This window comes from Helicoverpa zea, chromosome 28, assembly GCF_022581195.2.
Source record: "Helicoverpa zea isolate HzStark_Cry1AcR chromosome 28, ilHelZeax1.1, whole genome shotgun sequence".
Taxonomy (NCBI): Eukaryota; Metazoa; Arthropoda; class Insecta; order Lepidoptera; family Noctuidae; genus Helicoverpa; species Helicoverpa zea.
Genome location: NC_061479.1, coordinates 6,927,926 through 6,951,790, shown reverse-complemented (window position 1 = coordinate 6,951,790; position 23,865 = coordinate 6,927,926). Strand labels below are relative to the sequence as shown.

The 23,865-nt window shown below is 38.9% G+C and overlaps 1 protein-coding gene across 2 annotated transcripts; it reads right to left on the bottom strand.

Annotated features, from left to right (window-relative positions):
- Positions 1-1,452: 1,452 nt before the first annotated feature.
- On the bottom strand, positions 1,453-18,810 carry LOC124643685 (ets DNA-binding protein pokkuri). Of its 2 annotated transcripts, none has more exons than XM_047182723.1 (4): positions 17,958-18,810; positions 4,182-4,291; positions 3,501-3,655; positions 1,453-2,986 (listed from the first exon to the last, which is right to left on the bottom strand). In XM_047182723.1, the coding sequence occupies exons 2-4, from the start codon at positions 4,276-4,278 to the stop codon at positions 2,918-2,920; spliced, it is 321 nt and encodes a 106-aa protein (XP_047038679.1). In that variant the 5' UTR covers positions 4,279-4,291; positions 17,958-18,810; the 3' UTR covers positions 1,453-2,917. The 2 variants fall into 2 exon arrangements, with proteins under 2 accessions (XP_047038679.1, XP_047038678.1); XM_047182722.1 differs by lacking the exon at positions 17,958-18,810 and adding an exon at positions 11,988-12,376.
- Between the last annotated feature and the right edge of the window lie 5,055 nt (positions 18,811-23,865).

The window sequence follows — 23,865 nt, the reverse complement described above, 5'->3', positions numbered from 1 at the left end:
AGGTGTAAGGTTTGTTTTATTTGCTTATGGTATGGTATGATGAATTTTATAAGAGATTCTCTTGTTAAAACCATGCAATTTTTACCTTACCTTATGTACCTTATATTATTTGAACCTTACCTTACCACTCCAAAATTCTTGATCGGATGTCAAATCATTTTGTTAAGTACTGAAAATTGATTGTTATGTCGTCATCACCAATGGACTTGTTTATCATATGTGTAAATATATGTATAATACGTTTCTCCTCAAATGGCTGTCATCATCATATCATATGAACTATTATAGAAAGTATAATCAGCAACAAAAGTCCATTGATACAATTAATATAAACTTTAACACTAAAATGTTTACAAAGATAAACTTTGTGTCACAGAAGAGTAAAAATATATAGTATTCATATATGTTACAGACAAAGTAATAAGTCCGCATATTATACATATTATCTAGCTATTATTTATAATATCTACTCAATTTGGATAAAGTGATAATTGACACAGAATTAATCACATTAACTAGCAATTTTATATAATATCTCCATAGACTTGGATAATGTAATAAAACAAGTAGGTAAAGATTATTATTTCATGTTAACTAACTAAAGTGCCTGGTAGCTGACCTTAATATAATTCGAAAAAGGCTAGTTAGCACAGTGCAGGGCACCCCATAATAGTAGCGAAAAGTCCCATCTTTCAAGTGTGGCTCGGGCCACTGTACGGACGGTCCGGAGTGTGCCCTGCCCGGGAAGGGCACCGCCGTGACCTCGTCGAGGCAGTCGGCAGCGGCGACCTCTCACGCCCGGCCCTGGTTCAAGCCAAGGTCCGGGGCGAGAGGTACTGGGATGCCATCGTCTCCCTCTGTGTGGTCGAGAGACGACTCCCAGCCACCGTAGACGTGGGCTTAGCTTAGTCGTATCTTCCTTGGTAAGACTCTTCGATTAAAGAAGGTAAGACTGCATGTCAAACTTTCGGACTATCCGTAACGACTGCCAAGGATGTTCATCTAGCTGGGTACTCACTTAGCAGTGTAGCACGTAACGTATCAGATACGGTATCAACCTGCAAGTGGGTTCGGCTCATCCACGGTCCTCACGAATACACTGCGAGCCGCCTTTGTGTTCGCAGTGAAACCGCCACTCGGCTGGTCACTGCGAGCTTACAGCGCACCACGCGCGAGCGGCTCGCAGCGGGCTCGTGCCTACGTACTCACTAGCTACCGTATCTGAACTATCTGATACGTTACGTGCTACACTGCTAAGTGAGTACCCAGCTTAACCTACAGACAGACATGTGTTGCTGGGGAGTTTGTGGCGCCACTTCTTCTTCCCAGCAACAACACATAGGAAGTGGTGAAGGGTGGGCGTTTTGGGGGCTGTCTTTTGTAAATTTTTGTAGTTCAAAAAGTGCTGTTTAAAAGCCAAATTCAGTTAAGATAAAATAAAACAAATATGAATAAAATTCATAATAATTATATTTACATACTTGACTAGAAGTACAATTCTAATATACAAACATTTTCATTAATTATTAATTAGAAAACAAATTGGTTTTAATAATACTGATGTTTTATATTCTAAAACAAAACAGTACTTATAAAATAACTGTAATTTTCGTAAGTTTTATTAATTTTACTATAATAAAATGTGCCCCGGTTTCACTAGTTAGAGATAAAGTGTCAGTTAGTTATCTGATAGTTAATGCTATCTGCCTGATAAGTTTCTGATAGGCTATCGGAGACTTTATCAATAACGGGGGTAACTAGCCAAAAATTATATTTTACGAGAGTTTTGGTAGTTTGAAAGCCCCATGTGCGAAAATTACAAATATTTTATTAGTACCGATTGTAAACGTATTTTTTTTAACATAAGGTATGATGAAAACACTTAGAACTCTGCTTATATCATTAGTTCCATCAAGTGGGAACTATTTCGCGCACCCGGATAAAAAAATCAATATGGACTTTCTAATGTACTATGTAGGTAATACACATTTTTGTATGTTCTAAGTGTTTTTATCATCCAAGATTTGACTAAAAATAACTAACTCATAGGAACATAAGTGCAAATGTTACATTATTAACAAATTGTTAGAAAAACGCTACTTTCTACATATTGCTTAGTTAATGTTTTTTTTTCTTTTGAACGAAATTTCCAAGCAAAGTTTTCAGTCGGTCTGATACCGGCTAAATACCTGATCTTTGTAATGTGCGTACTACCATTCATCTTCATACTGATTTACGAGCCTAAACAAACTATCGTCCGACTAAAAGTTAGAGTTACTCTTAGAATTTCTCTAGTTAAAATATTTCACATTTTATTTCGTGGTACAACAAGTTAAAATGATGCAAACAATTAATGGAATTTTACAATCAACAAAAAACCAATCGAAAAATTTTTGCCAAATATTTCGCGAGTCACCTTGACACACTTCATTTAGTAACATCTTTTGAAATAGCAAAAATTACGTTCAAATCTTACAACATGGTTATAAATCAATCTTTTATGAGATACATTTTAACTTTCACAAAGCAGCCCGGAGTCTGGAAGTTGGTGATTGATTCACCCGTGCATCGGAGAGCACGTTAATGTCGGTCGTGCTTGTGATCTCTCTCCGGTGGTGTCGGATTGCCGTCCCATCGCGATATGAGAGTGAAGGAATAGTGAGTGCACCGCAGTCCAAGCGAATGTGCCTGCACTATAACATGTCCTGCGCAGCTGGCTGATCTGGCTGATGCTCAGCCGTCGTGGCCGATAATCGGCTAAGACATCATCAATATGTCCTGCGTAGCTGGCTGTTCGGCTGATGTTCAGCCGCCTTGGCCGATGATCAGCCGAGATGTCATGAAAGCAGTTACTTGAAGACAGTAGCGTTTGGTTAATATAAAAAGCCTCTAAACTTTTTTTCATGTAAGTTTTAAGTCAGTGATGAGAGATCTTTTCAAGTAATTCCTGTAACGCTAATGCTTTGGCTAATCTTCTTCTGAAATCCTGAAACAAATGGAAATAAAAGGTTAAAATTATCTGTAAAAGTATAGTTATCGGCACGGATAATGAGCTCTGGGCTGAAGAGTGGGGATCGCTTTGCGCACTGTACACATAAGGCAATAAACCAATAAATCACTTCTGCGCAGGTGAAGGTCAGGGCTCAATATCCTTGCCGATGATTATACTTAAAAATCGGTGTGACTTTGCAACAGGGCAGTTTTTAATGTACTTATAGAACCTGTATAGAACCGATATGAAAAAATATTTCACTGTTTGAAAGGTACACTATCCCCGACTAACATATAGGCTATATTTTATCTGGGTACGAGATTTTTTTTATCCTACTAATAAAATTAATTAAGGACGTTTGCTCCTCTTTTACTCAAAAACTACTAAATGGATTATGACGAACCTTGACAGTAATATAGCTGATTTATCAGATTGACATATAGGCCATTTTTTATATTGTAAGCGGGTGAAACCGCGGCAAAACAGCTAGTATTAAAATGATACAAACCTGATGTAAGGCATGTCCGTTATGTGGTACTCGAGAAGCGAACATGTCTTTGGACATGAGACACAACGCCTTCCCGTTCATGGGGAATCGCTCGGGAAGTCCTCCCCGCCGGGACACCCACGTTCCCACCTCCGCACGACCCCAAGAGCGTGGGTCTGGGCGAGAAAGAGAAGTAAAGGTTAGAAAAGTTGTAAATACATTGCCTAGTTAATAGGCACACTTCGATATATAAACAAAATTGCAGACGCCAACTCATCATCTGTTTAGCCCTTTTCTCAACTATGTTGGGGTCGGCTTCCAGTCTAACCGGATGCAGCTGAGTACCAGTGTGCCACAAGGAGCGACTGCCTATCTGACCTTCTCAACCCAATCACCCGGGCAACCCAATACCCCTTGGTTAAACTGGTGTCAGATTTACTGGCTTCTGAACACCCGTAACGGCTGCCAGGGATGTTCAATGACAGCCGGGACCTACAGTTTAACGTGCCATCCGAAACACTGTCATTGGTGTTCAAGATATATTAGAAAGCACATACAAACATAGAAAAGTTGCATTGGTACTTGTCTGACCTGGGATCGGACCCACCCCCTCATACTATAGTTTGGTTTTTTACCCACTAAGCCACCACGACTTTTTTCAAACAATTTTACTAGTTTTCAAAATAAAGTTATTGTTCTTACCGAGAGGCAAGTCATCTTCCTGCAGCACTCGAAGGTCGAGGGCATCCCACTTGGCGTGAGGGGGGGGCACTCTGTCGCAGCGAGCTTGAGTAGGCATGTTGTATGGTAATCTGGAATTGAGTCAAAGATATGGATAAGTATGGGTTTTAGAGGATCTTAGATATTTAAGGTGAGTAGGTATTAACTTTAACCGATTTATTTTCAGTTGTCAAATTGCCGATGTAACCAATGGGCACCAAGTATACGACTAGTTATGATTTAGATGTATGATGAAACTAGGTCTTAATATTGTAAAGCTGAAGATTTGAAAAAATATTTTAGATAGGCCATTCCATTTTTCAAGGAAGGGTACTTTTTATACGCGTGTGCACGGAGTGGTTCTTACGGGAAACGGTAGATAAAACCGCTAATAGAAGATAAAATATGCCAATATGATTTTAATTGTTTGGCACTCTTTTCAGGGCATAAACTCTGAAATCTTATACGACCCTGAAAACTTATTTAACTAAATGTTTCAGACTCCACGACGAGAGTAAAATCCAACGATTTTCAGACCACGGTAATCCCCCATAACAAACCGATTACAGTAATTTCAATACCACCGACAATACCCACATCCTTCATAATGATATAACACAAAAATGTCGCCATTTACAAACTATTAGTGTACCGCATCCGTTTCCGGTGGCATATCCGCCATCTTGAATGCGTGGTCTATACATTTTGTTTAGTCTATAGATTTTGTTCCGTTTTGTTCGACTTTTGTTAGTGTTTCCCGATTTTTGTGACTGTATCCGGAGGATTGGCTTTTGTGCAGTCGGCTAATTATATTATGAGTTTGTTTGGTGTGCACACTACAAACTTTTCGTCGGCCGATAGTTGGTTTGGGCTCATAAATCAGTATGAAGATGAATGGACTTGTTACTGGAAATTGTATGAGGTACTTAGGAATATATGAAATAACGATCTCGTCTTTGAGAGTCGTCTGGGAGTACCACTTCCTGCAACTGAGTAAAAATTGGCCTATATTCCTGTATCAGGCTCTAGACTAGACTATCTGTATATGTGAACCTTTTATTAAAATGGGTTCAGTTATTTTGGCGTGAAGGGTTAAATAGTGCAACTTGTATTGTTTGTGTAATTAATTAATGCAGTGCCTCAACAAAGTAAATGATATAACTATATTGACCCGGGAATTTCTAGAGAAATAGTTTTATGCTAAAGTTATTTAATTACGTATTAGTGTGAATTTTCTTTTTCTGATTACTCATACGTCACACTGCCTTAGTCAATAAACGGAAAACTCAATATTCTTCTTAGTTAACTGTGTCACCTAATTGTGAACCGGACACTATTCCTATAATCACGTAAAACTAATAAACCTGTCACAACTCCAAACACGTGACAAATAACATCCAAAACAGTCCATCTATTTCAGAGAAATCAACACAAAACATTACATAATTCGTGGCCCATTAGTAAAATAAAGAGCCCATTCAAAATAAGGATGCAACCAGGCACTAAACGTAATATCTTTGCCAGCGGATAATAAAAAAAAAAACCGACAATGCGTTCCTTTTTTGAAACGGGCGGAAGCGTCGATTTCGATTATGGAGCGTCCGTCCGTTTGGCGGGAAGACGGCGCGGGCGCTTCCGCTCAATCCACCGTCTTTTTTGTAAAAAACAATTATTTATTGAGCCCTTAGTTAATTATGTAATAGTTTAGTTGTTAGACAGATGTTTAGGGAAGCCGTTAGTTTTGTTTTTGTTGTTTGTTTTGTATGATACTGTGCGAAGTCAGACAAACAACCAAACAAACAAAAAAGTGATTCCTCTTTAATATCAATGTCTATTGGAAGCATACGTAGAGACTGGTTCACATATTTCGCCAAGGCAATTAACATGATTTCCATAACCGATCTATCCATTGAAATAAGACTTAATTAATATGAAACTAATTTAAAAATTCTATCTCCAATCAAAAAAACAACGGATGGTTATTATTGTAATCCGCAGTATATCAGTATTTATTAGAAGTATGGATAGAGACCAGAGACCCATTCACATTTTTGCCTTCATCATCACTTCCCGCGCCTTTCCCCAACTATGTTGGGGTCGGCTTCAAGTCTAACCGGATGCAGCTGAGTACCAGTGTGCCACAAGGAGCGACTGCCTATCTGACCATTAACACGGCTAAAACGTCATGCGTCACAAATGACGTTCTCATGAGTCAGAGAAACGCCATCGGCTTACAAACCAATCATTAATGTTATTGTGGTTACGTAGCACTAATTACTAATTGTTTGTTCTTATTTACAAAACAATCATTTTTCTGTTTTGCTAACATAATGGTACAGTCATGTTTTAATGACTTCTGTTCGTAGATGCTATGGAAATGTTTCTGTGTAACATATCCTTGTGGAGATTTATTTCTTTTGAGTCATAAAGGCATAAAGTAAGGTCCTACTCTTATTAAATACTCTGATGAATCATCATCTTTTGGCTAGCCTTTTCCCAACTATGTTGGGGTCGGCTTCCAGTCTAACTGGATACATCAGAGTACCAGTATGCCACAAGGAGCGATTGCCTACCTACATGACCTACTCAAACCAATTTCCTGGGCAACCCGATACTTATCCCTTGGCAAGAATGGTAGGCGGTATTTCTGGATTCTAACTACATGCCTGTAACGACTGTCAAAGATGTGCCGTTTAAAAACGTGCCAACAAAATTATTTAATTTATAATAAAATAACAGCGGAATAATTTACACTATTTGCATGCCTATATAGCTAGAACTATATGCAGAATATAGCTAGAACTTTTAACCTCTGTAAAAACTGGTACCTACCACATAAGTTCTATGCAAATAAATTTGTCTTTCTTTCTGCATTTTATTCTAATATACCAGCTTTATATATTCCACGGTTTCATTCTCCCGCACCCGGATATACGCACACTTCTTACGCAGACTCCGGCGCAACATTCCTAACGCCCCGGTATTGTAATCAGCTGCAGTTGACAGCTGTCAAACGTATCGAGTGTCAGTTTGTAGCACGTGGTAATGTAGTATATGCCTTGTAACTGTGGGTGGTACTTCCGGGAAGGTTATGATAATTAGTTTTTAGGTTTTAGGCATGAAAACTAGAATTGCTAGTCTGGTAAATACTTGTAGTAATTATCTCGAGATTTATACTGATGGCAGCTACTTCTTCAAGCCCTGTTTCCAAGTTATTCGTGGTTTTTTATTCCTCTCTGCCACGTCATACTAAAATCCATCCCTTCTTATTCATTACATCTTTATCAATTTTCTTCAAATCAATATGCCATTTATTTTTTATTTCACCCGCATCCCGTGGGAACTACTTCCCGTACGGGGATAAAAAGTAGCCTATAGCCTTCCTCGATAAATGGGCTATCTAACACTGAAAGAAATTTTGAAATCAGACCAGTAGTTCCTGAGATTAGCGCGTTCAAACAAACAAACAAACTCTTAAGCTTTATAATATTAGTATAGATTAGAAACTAGCTGATCCCGCGAACTTCGTATCGTTCCAACCTTCCCTGGACCTCTACAAACATTTTAAAACCAAAATCAGCTCAATCGGCCCAGCCGTTCTCGAGTTTTAATCAGACTAACGAACAACAATTCATTTTTATTTATATAGATAGAAGATAGAAGATTAAACCTATAAGGTAACTTTATAATTAGGCAGCATGAAAATCATATTATCAGCAACTGAACGCTAGTTCTATTGGGTTACAAAGAACCCACAACCAACAACAACCCATTTCTACGCAAAACTTTCTTATTCACAACCTAAACACTCGCGTGCGCAAACGCAGCACATTCTAACACACGTCATTACAATTCGCTTCTGGGGAGGAATACACACTGCAAACGTTTAGTCGGCCGATAGTTTGTTTGGGCTCATAAATCAGTATGAAGATGAATGGTAGTACGCACATTACAAAGATCAGGTATTTAGCCGGTATCAGACCGACTGAAAACTGGAATCAAGATTTCCTTATTTCAAAGTTTTTCTTTTGTGTTTTCGGTTTTTGAAATACATTTATTATTTTATATTGTATAGTTGTAACTTAATTATAATATAACTGTAATATTACAGCTGTGTTGCTGGGAAGTTTGTTCTTCCAAGCCATAACACTAGGAAGTGGTGAAAGGGAGGCGTTTTGGGGGTATCCTTTTGTAATTTTTGACGTGAAAAAGTGCTAAAAACTAGCCTAGTTTCAATAAACGTTTTTGACATTGACATTTAATAAAAAATTGTGAACTGTCGGCCGACTGTTTAGTTGCCAGTGTGAGGGGTACTGTAAAGGTAGAATTCCGTGGGTCGCGGCTTACGCAGCCGCGCGCGGCTTACGACAGTCGTCGGCCGCGCGCGACAATAGTCAACCTATGAAAATGTATGGCGCCGCTGCCGAGGCTCGCGACAGTCGCGCGCGGCCGACGAAATTCGTAAGCCGCGCGCGGCATTGTGTTGAAATTAGTAGATTTTGTTCGTCCGTTCCCTCTAGTCGAAGTGCTAATTGATATCCTTGAAGAAGAAGAGGATGACGTATTGCTGTGGCTGTATTATGAAAATAGATTACCAATCGACCCTATTTTTAAAAAGTAGAAATGATGAAGGATACTACCCAATACTGATTCAAAAGCATTTGTATTGTAATGAAAACAAAAGGAAGTTTTGCCGACTAAATAAAAACAATTCAATTCTGGTTTTACTAAAATTATATAGATTTTACTAAGCGCTAGACCATGTTGAGATGCATACGGCCGCGCGCGGCTTTCGAATTTCGTCGGCCGCGCGCGACTGTCGCGGACCTCGGCAACGGTGCCATACATCTTCATAGGTTAACTATTGTCGCGCGCGGCCGACGACTGTCGTAAGCCGCGCGCGGCTGTCGTAGCCGCTATCCACGGAATTCTACCTTAACTGTAATGTTGACTTAATTACCTATTTCCCTCATAAAGTTAATGAGCCAGTAATGTATATTGACAACTTGCTATTAAAAGCTAATTTAAAAATCGCTTTTTTTATGTATCGTGTTTTTCTCGGGAAATGCTGAGCAGTAGTTTTGATGTTTATGTGACTTTGTTTAAGGAAGGATTTGCATAAAAGCAAATCCGTTGATTTCGAGTCTAAATACCCACAAAATATACACTATACTATTTCCGTCCGGTTTCACCCACTTCCCGAGGGAACTACATAATTCCCGTTTCCTGGATGGAGATAAAAAATATCCTCATATCCTTATCTCTTCACCAATTTTTTGCCAAATCAGTTTATTCGTTTTTGAGTTACATCATCATCTCAGGCATAGGACGTCTACTGCTGAACATAGGCCTCCCCCTTAGATCTCCACAGATACCTGTTGGAGGCGACCTGCATCCAGCGTCGACGGCGACCTTTATAAGGTCGTCTGTCCACCTTGTTGGTGGAAGTCGCACGAATTTATTACAGCAGTATACAAAATGCATGTTATCTTCAAGACATACGATTTGACAGAAGGTACCTATCTATCTATTTGGTATCTGTATCGTATCAATAATACATAAGTGTATCGGATTACATAAAAGACGGATGCACGTATCATCCTCATTATGCGTTATCAACAAAAACAGGAAACGCTAGTCCGTCCCATCCGTAACAAAGTATATAAAATACTATAATTCTACACTTTCTAATCTGCCATCTGTCTAGCCTTTTCCTAACTATGTTGGGGTCGGCTTCCAGTCGAACCGAATGCAGCTGAGTACCAGTGTGCTACAAGACTGCCTGTCTGACCTCCTCAACCCAGTTACCCGGGCAACTCAATACCCTTTGGTAAGACTGGTTGTCATACTTACTAGCTTCTGACTAACTTTAACGACTGCTAAAGATGTTCTGACAGTTGAGACCTTTTTTGTGATGGGAAATCATCAAATGACTCCTCCCGCTGTGGATTAGCAGCGTAAGGGAGTGTCAGACTCTTACTGACTAAAACCTACCATGTTCCTTCGTAGACCTTTTATGTACCCAGGGCCGCGGTAACTCTTTCGAACAATCCCGCAGCCCCATGACATCTGAGACCTACAGTTTATGCATCACATCCGCAAGACTTATAAAACACTATAATTCTTTACTTTCTAATCGGCCATCTTGCCAAAATGGCGGAGTAATTTGAAGTAATGGCGCCATTGTTGAGCGCCTTCCCGCCGTTATTACGCTTTCCCGCGCTTTCCGACTTCCTGTGTGAATATGTGTCAGAGACAATGGCGGGAATTGTGTTTTTTTTAGTATTTAATGAGGCGAAGGCTTGTGTGTGTATGTTGCTTGTATTTTTTTGTAATGAGTCTGTCTAATTAGAATGTTCCTTGTTTAAAAGTCATTGTCTAATGTCTTCAAAAGGAACGTTCTAGAGTTTAAAATAATGCTCTTCTATTATTGTTGGGTTACTATGTAAATCTATAAAGTCGTGTTAGTTTAAAACTCTGGAATAGTTGAACCGATTTGGCTGAAAATTGGTGAAGACATAAGAACATGGGGATATGTTTTTCTCCATACGGAAAAGGGAAGTAGTTCCCAGGACGCAGGTGAAACCGCAGATGAAAGCGAGTATTTTATAATCTAATCCTTTATCGTAACTGGTTAAATATTAGGTACCTAATATTTTAACTAATCCGTAGCAATGCTCATCATTTCAGCGTTTATGCGTTTTGTTTTCCTGATCGCGCTAATCCTAAGAACTACTGATCCCATTTGAAAAAACAGCTTGCTTGGTAATATTAATTTCAAACAAGAATCGAACTCCGAAATACATTGCAATAAATGATTTCGCCAACAATTTGACCTCAATAAGCAATAATTAAGCAATTTTAATTTCAAATTGCGAATCTTCTTACATTACAATTTAAATTGAATAGTTTTTCAATTTAAAGTCAGTCATCTGTCACTTTATATTGACACATAGATTGCGATTTCAAATGAAGTTACATAAAGGTATATTTTGAAAGCTTGCTGACTGCAGCTGCTAATAGCACGTGCCGCAGCTGCACTAGTGGTTTGTAACCATGGAGTTTCTTGCCCGTTCTTCTCCATAGGAAGCCACTTTTGGAAAGGACTACTAGAATCTAATTTATCTACATGTATTTTTGACGTTCATAAATGTTTGTAAAGGCGTGATTTGCTCAATTCGTATGAATGTTTTGTGTATCGTAACAGCACGTCGAGTCGGCCTTAGGTATTGATCGATTTCATGCAGTCGCTGCACGTACGGTCAGCAGTTGCAGTTGATAGATAGCTCGATTCCAAAACGTACCTTTACAAATGATATTGACAAAATGTCACGCTCTACTTAATCATAAATAGATCTTATTTGTAAGATTTTGAATTAGAAATCTGTTAAATTAAATATGAAAGTAGTTCTTGTTAAGTAAGATTATGTTAATATTTATTTTTGTAAGGCAGTTATAATATTCGTTATTTTGCTTTATTTTTATTTATTACTATCTAACACCGGTTTTATATGCGACATTTGCCAAAGTTGGAACAAAAAACAAGAAATAAAAATTCAGTCCAGTGGACTAAAATCCCGGAAAGTAAATTTGAAATCGGAGAAGTTAACTAATTTTTCAGGCACTTTTAGTTGTTGCAAGAATTTTTATTTTTTAATTTTCCCCATTTCACCTTACTGTATTTTTTTTTCATTCATGATTTAAGTAAATGTTAAAAATGATTTAATATTATAAGTATAAAGTATAAATATACTGAATCCATGAAAGATAATCATTTATTCAACTTACCACAGATATCTACAGGAAACAGCGGGAACAATCCTTTTTCACAAAAAATTTTTTGATCACAAATTCACACTTTTTTCCAATACAGTTCGCCACCAACTCCAACACAAAATAATAACGATAAATAAACGTAAAGTTTACGTTTCTTGCGTGTGTGAACCACCACCGTACTCAACGGCCGACGAGCGGTGAATGAGACTCAACCGTTCGTTCTTTCAACCTATATGAATGAATGCAGATGTCTGGCACAAACAAAAAATTATACCACCGTAAGTGCACAAGCATTATCAAACAATTTTCGACTTTATCTCATTGAAATAAAGTCTGGTTTTCAATAAAGAGTGCTATCACATAGAACGTTTGGTTTTCAAAGCAATATTTGCAAGCATGCGCCTTACCGCCTATACACAATACTCTTTCTCGCTTTCACTTGTATTCGTAAATATTAGAGTGAAAGAGAGAAAAGGTTTTGCTTTTAAAAATCGATAATGAATTCCTCGCATCCTGCCTGTCAGCATGTGCCTCTGAAACTAATCGTTTCCGTATCATTGACGCTTTTTAAAACCGCTTAAGTCGCTTACACTCCAAATTGAAAATAAACCTTAGCGTTAGAAAATAAGGTTGATTTTTGGGCGTAGTTTTTTTGCAATATACAGAAATAGGGAGTTTGGTAACATAATTAGGGACTTGCGTTTCCGACGCTATTTTGGTTTCCCGCGCAAATACGTTTCGTGGTACACCGGATGGCGGGCTCAATTTGACGACCTTTTTTCACGATATTCATGCTAATTATGTGTTTTTTTGAAAAAGCCTTCATTACAGATGATTATAATGTCACGGGATTTTTTTAAAGGACTCGTGTTGATTTTTTTTTATTTCTGTTTTATTTTTTAATGTTAGTCGCAGATTGGTTACAATTACTTATGTAGTTTCTTACATATTTGATGTGTTTGTTCCTAATTTTCTCTGAAATTCATGTAAAATGTTCACCATTTACGCATAATACACTTATGCCCGTTTTCACCAACTAATACCTAAATTTAGGGAGCATTTAAGGAACACTTATTAATGGTGTCTACACACCAAAGCCGCTGATGCCGGCGGCACAGCCCGGCGGCCCAAGCCGCCGGCCGTATTTTGTTCAATCATGCCGCATGATTGTACAAAATACGGCCGGCGGGTTGGGCCGCCGGGCTGTGCCGCCGGCATCTGCGGCTTTGGTGTGTAGACACCTTAAGAATTTCATTTTCACCAAAGCTTAGGTGTCCCTTATAACCTTAAAATTTCTAATTAATTAATTAATTAATTTTTAATGCGCACGCTATCGTCAATTGCATTTTCTTTAGTTTGGTAGGTACTAAGCGGCAGAATAACATTTGTATTTTTGCTTATTTTACTCTTACTAAAAAAACTACTCTTTCGATATTAATTTCATTCTTTGATTAAAAATAATGTGCCTATTTAATAATATTCCAGTTTTCAGTACCTACTTGTTGTTATAGCGACATCAATAAATAGATCAAGATCTACCGTATAATCTTTTCTTTCTCGTCTCAATCCATCCTAAGGTTGTCTGGAAGAGATCGCTCTTAGCGATAAGACCGCCCATTATGTCACCTACATTAACTACCTAAATTAAGATCAAAAATAAAAAATTGGTGTAAGTTCCTAATATCTATCTATCAATTTCAACTGTCTTACTATCAAGGTTCATGAGATACAGTTGAGTCCTGTTTTGGTGACTTCCGGTAAACCTTAAAAAAGCAAAAGAATTAAAATGTGCCTTCAAAGATAAAAGATCTTTGAAACCCGCTTCTTAATTTCGATATGTCTTTTCTTACAGGTACAGTTACCGGCACGGATGTCGGGCTCTCGGCGGAAGAGTGGGGATCGCTTTGCGCACCCGTACGCATAAGGCAATAAGGCAGTAAATCGCTTGTGCGCAGGTGAAGGTCAGGGCCCGACATCCGTGCCGGTAACTGTGCAACTCGTGTCTCAATATGGCGTATATGGCGTTTCTAGCACCTGTCGGTAAAATTGTAAAAAATGCGCACCTTGCACCCGCGCGGGTTATTTTGAGTAAGAAGTATTGAATGACAAACACAACATGTTTGGGTAAAAACGGTACTTTTGTTTAGTTTTTGTAGGTGAAATGGTAAAGTAATCCTACTAATATTATACCTAAGTTGGTATGTGAAAGTTTATGTTTGGATCTAAATGAGCTAAAAAAATATATAGGTACATTGCGATCGAATTAATTGCATACACATACACATATTCAAAAAATAAATAACTGCTGAAAATAATTATTCTTAAATACTTGCTTAAAATAGATTAAATAATTGTTATTTTATACGTATTTACTTTGATTTTTTGCCCCATTTTTCCTACTCAAATAGAGTACCTATGGACTAATTGTGTACCAACTATCAAATCATTGAATTGTTTCAGTAGTGTCGGGTCGCTAAGAAAGTGTGAGAAACAGAGTTTGGTTTTTTTGCATTTATAATATTAGTAGGCAAGGGAATTCCTTAAGTTACAGGAAACCCCTAGAACACACGTCCAGCCACTAAAGACACAATTCGTCACGAACCCATTTCTCTAAACTCTAAACGAAACATAAATAATTCTAACAAAAACGCGGAAGGAAGCTCATCCCCAAGGAAGCTATAAAAACTCCCTTTACAGCGCTTATTATATAACAAAAGTCTTAACAAATATAGGCCCAGCATTGTTTACAGTGGACATCCGTCGTTGGTTTCCGGACGGACGCTCATATTATTATATTAAATGGTTTTTATTTCACAATGGCGGCTGTTAGTCTGTTAGTTTTTAGTTTTGACGGGATTTTTTTTATATTTTACGATGTTTTTTAGAAAGATATTACACCAATATTATAAAGCCGGTGTTTCTGTATTTACTGTAGGTCCCGGCTGTCATTTGAACATCTTTGGCAGTCATTACGGGTAGTCAGAAGCCAGTTAGTCTGACACTAGTCTTACCGAGGTATATTGGGGTACCCGAGTAACTGGGTTGAGGAGGTCAGATAGGCAGTCGCTCCTTGTGGCACACTGGTACTCGGCTTCATCTGGTTAGACTGGCAGCTGACCCCGACATAGTTGGGAAAAGGCTCGGGAGATGATGAGGTACCTAGGTAGTCTACTTTGATCCGGGTGCGAGAAGTAGACAGCTGAGAAAGTCGTATCAGGAAGTAAATCAGCCAATGACTGTTTAATCAGTCATTACACAATGTCTAGACAGATATTATCTATCAAACAAAGATATCTTTAATAGATTGCATATGATAACCTCCTTTGATTTGACGTTGGTTAATAATAGACTGCAACTTTTAGTCTATAAAAGTCTGATAAGTTTATATTAGGTCGTGATTTTAATTCCTGGCCCAGGCAATGGAGAATCTATGGCCAAGCTCACCGAGAACATAAAAGGCCTGTTTACTATGAATTTCACGATCAACTTTCGAAATAAACAGGTGTTTTAAGAAAAACGGACGTTTATGTTGTCAGTGAACTTGGGCCTTATTCTCTCATACAGAGGAGGATTGTGATTTCATCATTACATAGCAAAAATAAGTTATATGCTAGAGACTAACAGACGCCAAAAAGTCTGCCATAACTACGTGCCACCTTCTATAAAATACAACAAAGAACACCGCCAACTATTCAACCAAGCAAAACGTGATCCTGCCTAATTTACTGATAGTTTATTACTATTCCCAAAAAAACTTTTAAATAGCACCTCTACCTGTTTCGACCTCTAAAATCCTAAATAAACACCGAATTTAACTGAATTCAAACGTGTCTTAACAATGGCTACCAATAGTAGTAACTATTTGACGAAATAATACGGTTATTGTCCAAACCGGACGTCCGGAGAGGACCGGACGCGAAGGAAACAATTTTACCGGTTTTTTTTTTTGTTGTCGATTCAGTTTTACGTTTTTCGGACCTCACGTGTGTGTTGTGGTTAGAGCATTTAAGCAACTGGAGACGCCGGAAGCATACATATCCATGGAGAGAAGATAAAAAATGTCTGCTAATTGACAGGGCGAGAGCGAGGCAATGTAAAAAATCTGTTACTCGCGCCTTTTCAATCATATGGATAGGCACACACTCACGCACTATATAAAAGTGCATGTTGTTTTTTATTTTATTATTGATCTCTGTCAAACTCTGTTGCACCTTAAAACATTGGGTAAGGATGGATTGGCGTACTCTATTTTTAGGGTACCGTACCGTCCGGTAAAACGGGACCCTATTGTTTTTGCTCCTCTGTCCTTCCGTCCGTCCGTCCCTCTGTCACCAGGCTGTATCTCATGAACCGTGATAGTTGGAGAGCTGAGATTTTCACAGATGATGTATTACTGTTTCCGCTATAACAACAAATACTGAAAACTAGAATAAAATAAATATTTTGGGGGCTCTCATACAACAAACGTGATTTTTTTGTCCGTGCTATAAATCGGTACGGAACCCTTCGTGCGCGAGTCCGACTCGCACTTGGCCGGTTTTTTACATCTCTAACTCATAGTTTTGGCCCAGAAGTATTGGAAATGTCGTATCCAGTAGGTTACATGCTCTTAGCTCACGTGTGACTTGTGAATGATTTGTAGTCTGTGGCCGCGGGCGATTTAGGTTTTAATTTTAATTATTTTTTCCGGTTTGAGGTAGGTTCACGTCTAAGTGGTGAGATGGTTGGAAGGAAGTAGATTTACATATCTTTCGATTATTGGTCAACAAAAGATAATCTTATAGTTCCTTACGTCTGTATAATAGACGGGAAAACTTAACACCTGTTGTGCTGTTGCATTCATTTTTGAAACCATACGTCACGGAGAACAAATGACTATTATTTCTACACCCATGTTTCATCGTCATCCTCCTGCCCTTATCCCAATTTTATTAGTGGTCGGCGCAGCACGTTTTCTTCTTCCATACTCTTCTATCTGCCGTCATCTCACACACAAGTTACATTTTTTCTATCATGTCGACTTTCGCACCATCTATACATCGTTTCTCAGGTCGTTCTCTAATACTATATCCATCCATATTCATGCTCATCACCTTCCTCACAACATGATCCTCATTCCTCCACATCCCATATTTGTTGACAAAGTAAATTATCTTACAAAGTTTATTAAATTCTTTTACCGAGAAAACACTGAAACTCAGTACCTACCACATCTAATCTAACTAACATAATACCTACCTACCTCATATTTAAACAGATGACCATTAAAATAACTTCCGTTTCTCAAAAACTTAATAACCATGATCATGACCGACACACGTCCAATAAAAAAAGTTAAGAATGTCATAACGGAAATGGCGGGAAAGTATACAATGACAGATGACGTAAAAAAATCTTTTATGAAACGACAATAAGCCTTAAATAGGATTCTATTTTAGTAACAAATGTTGCGTAAAGCCGGATTTGGGGACAAACAGCTTATTTTCGGGATAAAAATGAAAGATTGCAGGCATCCGTTGAGGTTAGCTGTCAGTTTGACAGCTTGTCGGTTATGCACAAAAATTGGGGATTGTCAACATTTTTTTAACTGTTGACAGGCAGTTTAATATTTCAGTTTTCATACGATCGATTAATAGAGTTGTAGTTTTCAGAGGCAGCATTATTTATTTATTTAACAGTTTATGTACACACACAGAATACAGAGAAGAAGAAAAATAGAACAGATAGTACAAAGGCACAGCTTATTTCATTAGAAATCTCTTCCAGCTGGCCCGTTATGAGAGAGTTAGAATAGAAAGAGTTGCAGATAGAGTGCGTAGAAAGAAAAGAAGCTATAACTAAAATAAAATAATCACGAACTTAACCTAAATATGTATATATAAAATATATATCAATATATAATATATGTATACAAATATATAAATACACTAAATACTATAAGCATCTATGACGACAAGGAAAGATAGTGTTCCTTCAACTTACGTTTAAATAATGCAACAGCAGCTGGCAGCTCCTCAGCTCAGGCGGCAACTTATTCCACAGCCGTACAGCGTGCACGGTGAAGGAGTAGGAGTAGAAATCAGTGGAGTGGGAAGGGACTTTAAGTAAGGATTTGAGATGAGTCCTGCAGGACGCATCAGGTGAGCGGAGAAAGGAGAAACGTTCCCGCAGGTACGAAGGAGATTTAGGATTGAAGAGGATATTAAATAGAAGACACAAAATGCGAGTGTTCCTGCGAAGACGAATAGGGAGCCACTTGAGGTCCTTGCGAAATTGTGAAACATGATCATACTTTTTAAGATTGAAGACAAAACGAATACAAAGATTTTGCAAGCGCTCAAGTTTATTTAAAAGCTCCTCTGTGGCATCCAGATAACAGGCGTCGGCGTAATCTATAATGGGTTGGATGAGAGTCTGAGCAAGTGATATTTTGGTTTTCAAGGGCAAAAAGTGTTGAAGACATTTCAGCGTATGAAAAGTGTAGTGAACTTTGCGACTAACTTCATTGACCTGAGCTGACCACGATAAGTTAGAATCTAGAATAACACCCAGGTTTTTCGCTGTATTAGTGTAGTCGATCTGAACCCCATTCAAACTTAGCGGTGGTAGTGACGCAACATCTAGCCTGCTGCGCATGTATCTGCTGCCAATAATCATGGCCTGAGACTTCCTGGGATTAATTTCATTACGTGACCAAACTAAGTAAAAAATGACTTATTTATTTTTACACTAGCTTCTGCCCGCGACTTCGTACGCGGATCCTGTCCCGTATGCCAGCGACTACGGGGTCAGTAAAATCAAAGATCTGAATAGTCTGATATTGAATTTTAAGGGCCCGTTGACTTGAAAACAACAGAATACGCATAGCCATTAGAAATGTTCCATATATTTAATTTTTGTACTTTAACGGCAAAAGCACAGCAGACTAAACAAAACGCTGAGAACTGAACCGCAATAGACGTGACCATAGGGATAAAAGTAGTGATTCTAATTAGTCCGCATTTAAGTTGTGTGTGGCAAAAATATTACACGTATTATTACGTAAAAAAACATTAAATGTTACTGAGATGACAAAGTCGTGATGACTTAGTGGAAGTCGTGGTGGTTTAGTGGGTAGAGAACCAATCTCTCAAGTATGAGCGTGCGTCTTTAATTCCAGGTCTGGCAAGTGCCTGCCAATGCAACTTTTCTAAGTTTGTACGTACTTTCTACGTGTATTTTGGATACCAATGACCGTTATTTGGAGGGGATGTTAAACTGTAGGTTCCGGCTGTCATTGAACATTCTTGGCAATTGTTATGGGTAGTCAGAAGCCAGGTAAGTCTTACCAAGGGGTGTTGGGTTGAGCGGGTAACCGGGTTGTGGAGGTCCGATAGGCAGTCGCTCCTTGTAAAACACTGGTACTCAGTTGCATCGTGACTGGAAGTCGACCCTAACATAATTGGACAAAGGCTCTTGAGATAATAACGACAATAATAATGAGATATAAGCACCGCAGGACATCTGAGGCTGATGACGGGGAGTAGCGACTAGCGACCCCGCGGGGCTATATATACTGAGTTCTCCAGGGAGAGTATACTGTCCCCCACCTCCGGCCGATCGGAGTGAACCATGACGGGGGTAGGTCTCACGCCTCTGACTTGGCTTGGCCGTCCAGAGTGGAGTCGTTAGAGCAGGATTAGTAGCCCTGCTCGGAGGGTAGGTGCCTCATGGTAAGCACAGTGAGCGCGTAATCTGCGTTTAAAGTCCGCCGAGGTATCCTCACCCTTCAGCCGCTCATGTCCCTGTTGCCCTCTTGTTGCTATTCAGTGACTGGTTCCCGGGGGCCCAGTAAGTGAGGAGGCGAGTCTCCTCCTGCCATTTTTACATGTACTTAATACATTGTCATCCACTAACATCCCATCACAATAACCCAAGTAGTTTTCCTCCATAGATTAGCAATAGTTTAGCACAGAACCGGGGATTGTCTTTTTTTTAACGACGTCCTTGTGTTCATTTCTATAGTGTATAAAGGGATAATCGTCGGTTTTGTGTCACCATTTCATTAAAGTTGTCTCAAAAGGGCTTCAGCGTGTTGGCTTTGGCCCCACGTTTGCCTTCCAAAAATTCGGAACTCTGTAGTCCCGAGGTCTGGAAGAGACATACAAAATAATAATGAGATATAACGCAACAAAGTTGGAGAGTGGGGGCTCGACGCTACGTCTAGGTATGTAAAATTTGTACTAAGCAGTGACTTAACACGAAATTCAAGCGTTGTTGTATCTTCGTTATTATTTGTTTGTGAGAGAGAGAAAAGAAAAATACGTGTCCATTATTTTAGGGTTATCTAAAAGACGGACTAATTACTTTTTTTGATTCACCATACCTATTTCATAACATTCATTTCTATACATTTCAAGTGTAGTATTGCTCTTGAAGTTCCACATCAGGTGTTCCAGATCTTCGATGTTTATACGTCAATAGAGAGTGCTTATCAGATTGAACCACTTTTGCTAAAACGTCATATCTTCATATGCTATAGTCTAGCTGGGCTCCTGGAGTTCCACATCAGGTGTTTTACATCTTCAATTTTTATAAATCAACAGAGAGTGCTTATCAGATTGAACAACTTTTGCTAAAACGTCATACCTCTATATGCTATAGTCTAGCTGGGCCCCTGGAGTTCCACATCAGGTGTTTTAGATCTTCAATTTGTATAAGTCAATAGAAACTGCTTATCAAATTGAACAACTTTTGCTAAAACGTCATACCTGTATATGGTACAGAGAAGCTGGGCCCTTGGGGTTCCACATCAGGTGTTCCAGATCTTAAAATTTATTATCTCAGCTGAAAATGCTCATCACATGAAACAACAAAGAAAACATCATTGAAATCCGTTCAGTAGTTCGGAAGATTAGCGTGTACAAACAAACAGACATACAGACAAACAGACAGATTTTTTTTTTTTGATTTGTGCTCCATTACTGTTTCTAAACCCCACCCAATTATTATTTTTTTAATATATTCAATGTACAGACACAGTTTTTAGACAGGGGGTGCGAAGAATCTCCGGGTTACGGGAGGCCACCAAACACAACTGACTCTTGCGACGTACAACGGCCGCACGCTACGGCTTGACTCGCATCTGGCGCAACTCGAGGTGGAACTTGGGAAGATTAGGTGGTACATATTAGGGTTATGTGAAGTTCGAAGAGAGGGGGAGGACACCATAACCCTCGAATCAGGTCACCTAATGTACTTCCGAGAGGGAGACCAACAATCCCAAGGTGGCGTTGGGTTTCTGGTTGATAAGTCCCTAGCTGATAACGTTGTGGAGGTGTCTAGTGTGTCAAACAGGGTAGCGTACCTTATCATAAAGCTCACCGACAGGTATAGCCTTAAGGTAGTGCAAGTGTACGCACCGACCTCGACACATTCAGATGATGAAGTGGAGGATATGTTTGATGATATATCAAGGGCCCTTCACTTTACTATAGTTCGGCCATTCAGAGAATGCGTTCCTGACACGTCGCGATTGAACTGACGACGTAACTTTGCAATGGCGTTGCAGTTACGATAAAAATATTTTTGCTGGTTGTTTACCGTTTTAACAATTGAGGAGCATTAAAACAACATTATTATATCAATAATCAATGAATGTTATAATTTTGTGCCAAACTGAGTGTCAAATAACTTGGTAAACAATATTTTTCTAAATCTATACTGCGCTATTACAAGGTTATGTCAGCGGTTTATATTTTGTAGTGCTGTGCTAAAAATAACAGGCAAGTATCGTAATCTGTTCTTATACAGTTATAATTTAGTAGTAGTTTAAGTAGTTTAAGTTTGTATATATGTATAGTGTGTACATTGTAGAAATAGATTATAAAAATAAACCTCAAACTATTACTGCTGAAAAATTATTAAAATTCATCTCGAAGTGTCCTCAATAAATCAGTAATGTTAATGTCAAGTTTCAACAAAATGGGTATAAATAAGCGTTTGCCTAAATGATGAATACACACTCACAAACTTTCGCCTGTATGATGATTCTGTGTCACGTCCTTAAAAAATAAAATATTAAACTGTATAACTTTATAAATATACCACCTGTAACCTGTTAATAAAAAATTACATACGGAATTGAATTGAATTGCAATAAAATGCATGTTTAAGACACACGATGTTAGGATTCGTAAAAAGAGAGTCAGTCTTATCAGAAGATAATATGTCATTGGAATTTGTCCGAGTTCTCCTGTTATAATATAAAATAATACGTTTTGATTTTCTTTTTAAGAATTGGAAAATAATGGACTATAAGACTTAATTATAACGTTTATGAAATATAAAAATAAAACTATGACCAAACCGCATTTTTATACTTAGATTAAAAATGGTAACCCCAAATGGCGTTATGGGCCGCCATTTTGTGACGCTAAAACAGTCGTCCGTTGTCGTTTCGTGCGCATAGACCACGTTTTTCAAGTGTCCGACGACCGAGATATCAGGATTGATTCTGTTATTGATAATAATATAATTATACATGTAGGCGAAGATGATGATGAAGACACCACCTCCTCAAGCAAATCGGAGTCTGATTAATATTCTGTTCGCACATTCAATTCAATGTACTTGTAACAAAGAATAAATAAAACAATTTTATTATATGAATATTACCTTTTTTTGGTTTCCACTTAAATAACTAAAATATAAAACAAATGATTCCGCCAATTTAAAACGAAAATAATCTTAAAATAATGCGGCGGTTCATTTTGAAGGAACGGTAACGAACTCAGTGTTATGTTGTGCCCATCACTAGTCGTGACTAACTGATAGGTGTCAGGAACGCATTCTCTGAACGGCCGAAGTATACAAAGACCCATTACACCGTTGTCATGGGGGACTTTAACGCTAAAGTGGGAGTACAGATTTGCGGCATATCGGCAGTAGGATCCCATGGATTTGGAAGCAGGAATCATAGGGGGCAAATGCTCGTCAACTTCCTCGAACGCGAGGGGCTCTTTTTGATGAACTCCTTTTTCAAAAAGCAGCCCCAAAGGAAGTGGACGGGGCAAAGCCCCGACACTATGACTAAAAATGTGATTGACTTCATCATGACGAACAAGAAGCACATATTCAGAGACGTCTCCGTGATCAATAGGTTTAATACCGGGAGCGATCACCGACTTGTCCGAGGCTCTCTGAATATCAACTTCAAGGCCGAACGTTTCCGTCTGATGAAGGCCAGGCTCCGACCAACACTGCTCCAAACCATGACAGGATCTGAAACGTTCCAGTCAAATCTGGAGAACCGATTTGCCGCCGTGGAAACCACAGCAGATGTTAACCAGAACCATGAATATGTGGTTCGGATCCTCAGGGAGGAAGGTTTGAGATTCTGTAACATGCAGCGTAAGGGCAAGAAATCAAAGCTTTCGGAAGAGACATTAGGGCTTATGAAGAAACGACGTGAAAACCCGCCTGTCACTTCGTCAGCTAAGCGGGCTCTAAACCAAGAGATCAACAAGCACGTACGACGCGACCTCCGGTGCTCTAATACTCTTGCCATTGAAAGAGCAATTGAGCTGAATCGGGGGTCAAAGGTGTTCGTACAATCTCTTGGAAGAAGCCACTTGACGAAGCTGACCACAACAAGTGGAGAAGTCGTTTCTTCGGTGCCGGCAGTCCTTTCGGAAGTGGAAAATTTCTATGGCCGGTTATACGCATCGCATGCATCTCGACCTGATCCCGGAAATGAGGATTCTAGAGCCACATTAACACGCCATTTCACCGAAGACCTGCCAGAAGTCAGCAGTGGTGAAATCGAGATCGCTCTGAGACAGCTCAAAAATGGAAAAGCCCCTGGTGAGGATGGCATTACAACAGAGCTATTAAAAGCAGGAGGAAACCC

Excerpts from the sequence above, each read along its gene's own strand:
- LOC124643685 (XM_047182723.1), bottom strand. The coding sequence starts at position 4,278 with ATGCCTACTCAAGCTCGCTGCGACAGAGTGCCCCCCCCTCACGCCAAG. Across the intron at positions 3,656-4,181 it reads GGAAGATGACTTGCCTCTCG|ACCCACGCTCTTGGGGTCGT; the intron begins GTAAGAACAATA and ends TTTCTCGCCCAG. Across the intron at positions 2,987-3,500 it reads ACGGACATGCCTTACATCAG|GATTTCAGAAGAAGATTAGC; the intron begins GTTTGTATCATT and ends CATTTGTTTCAG.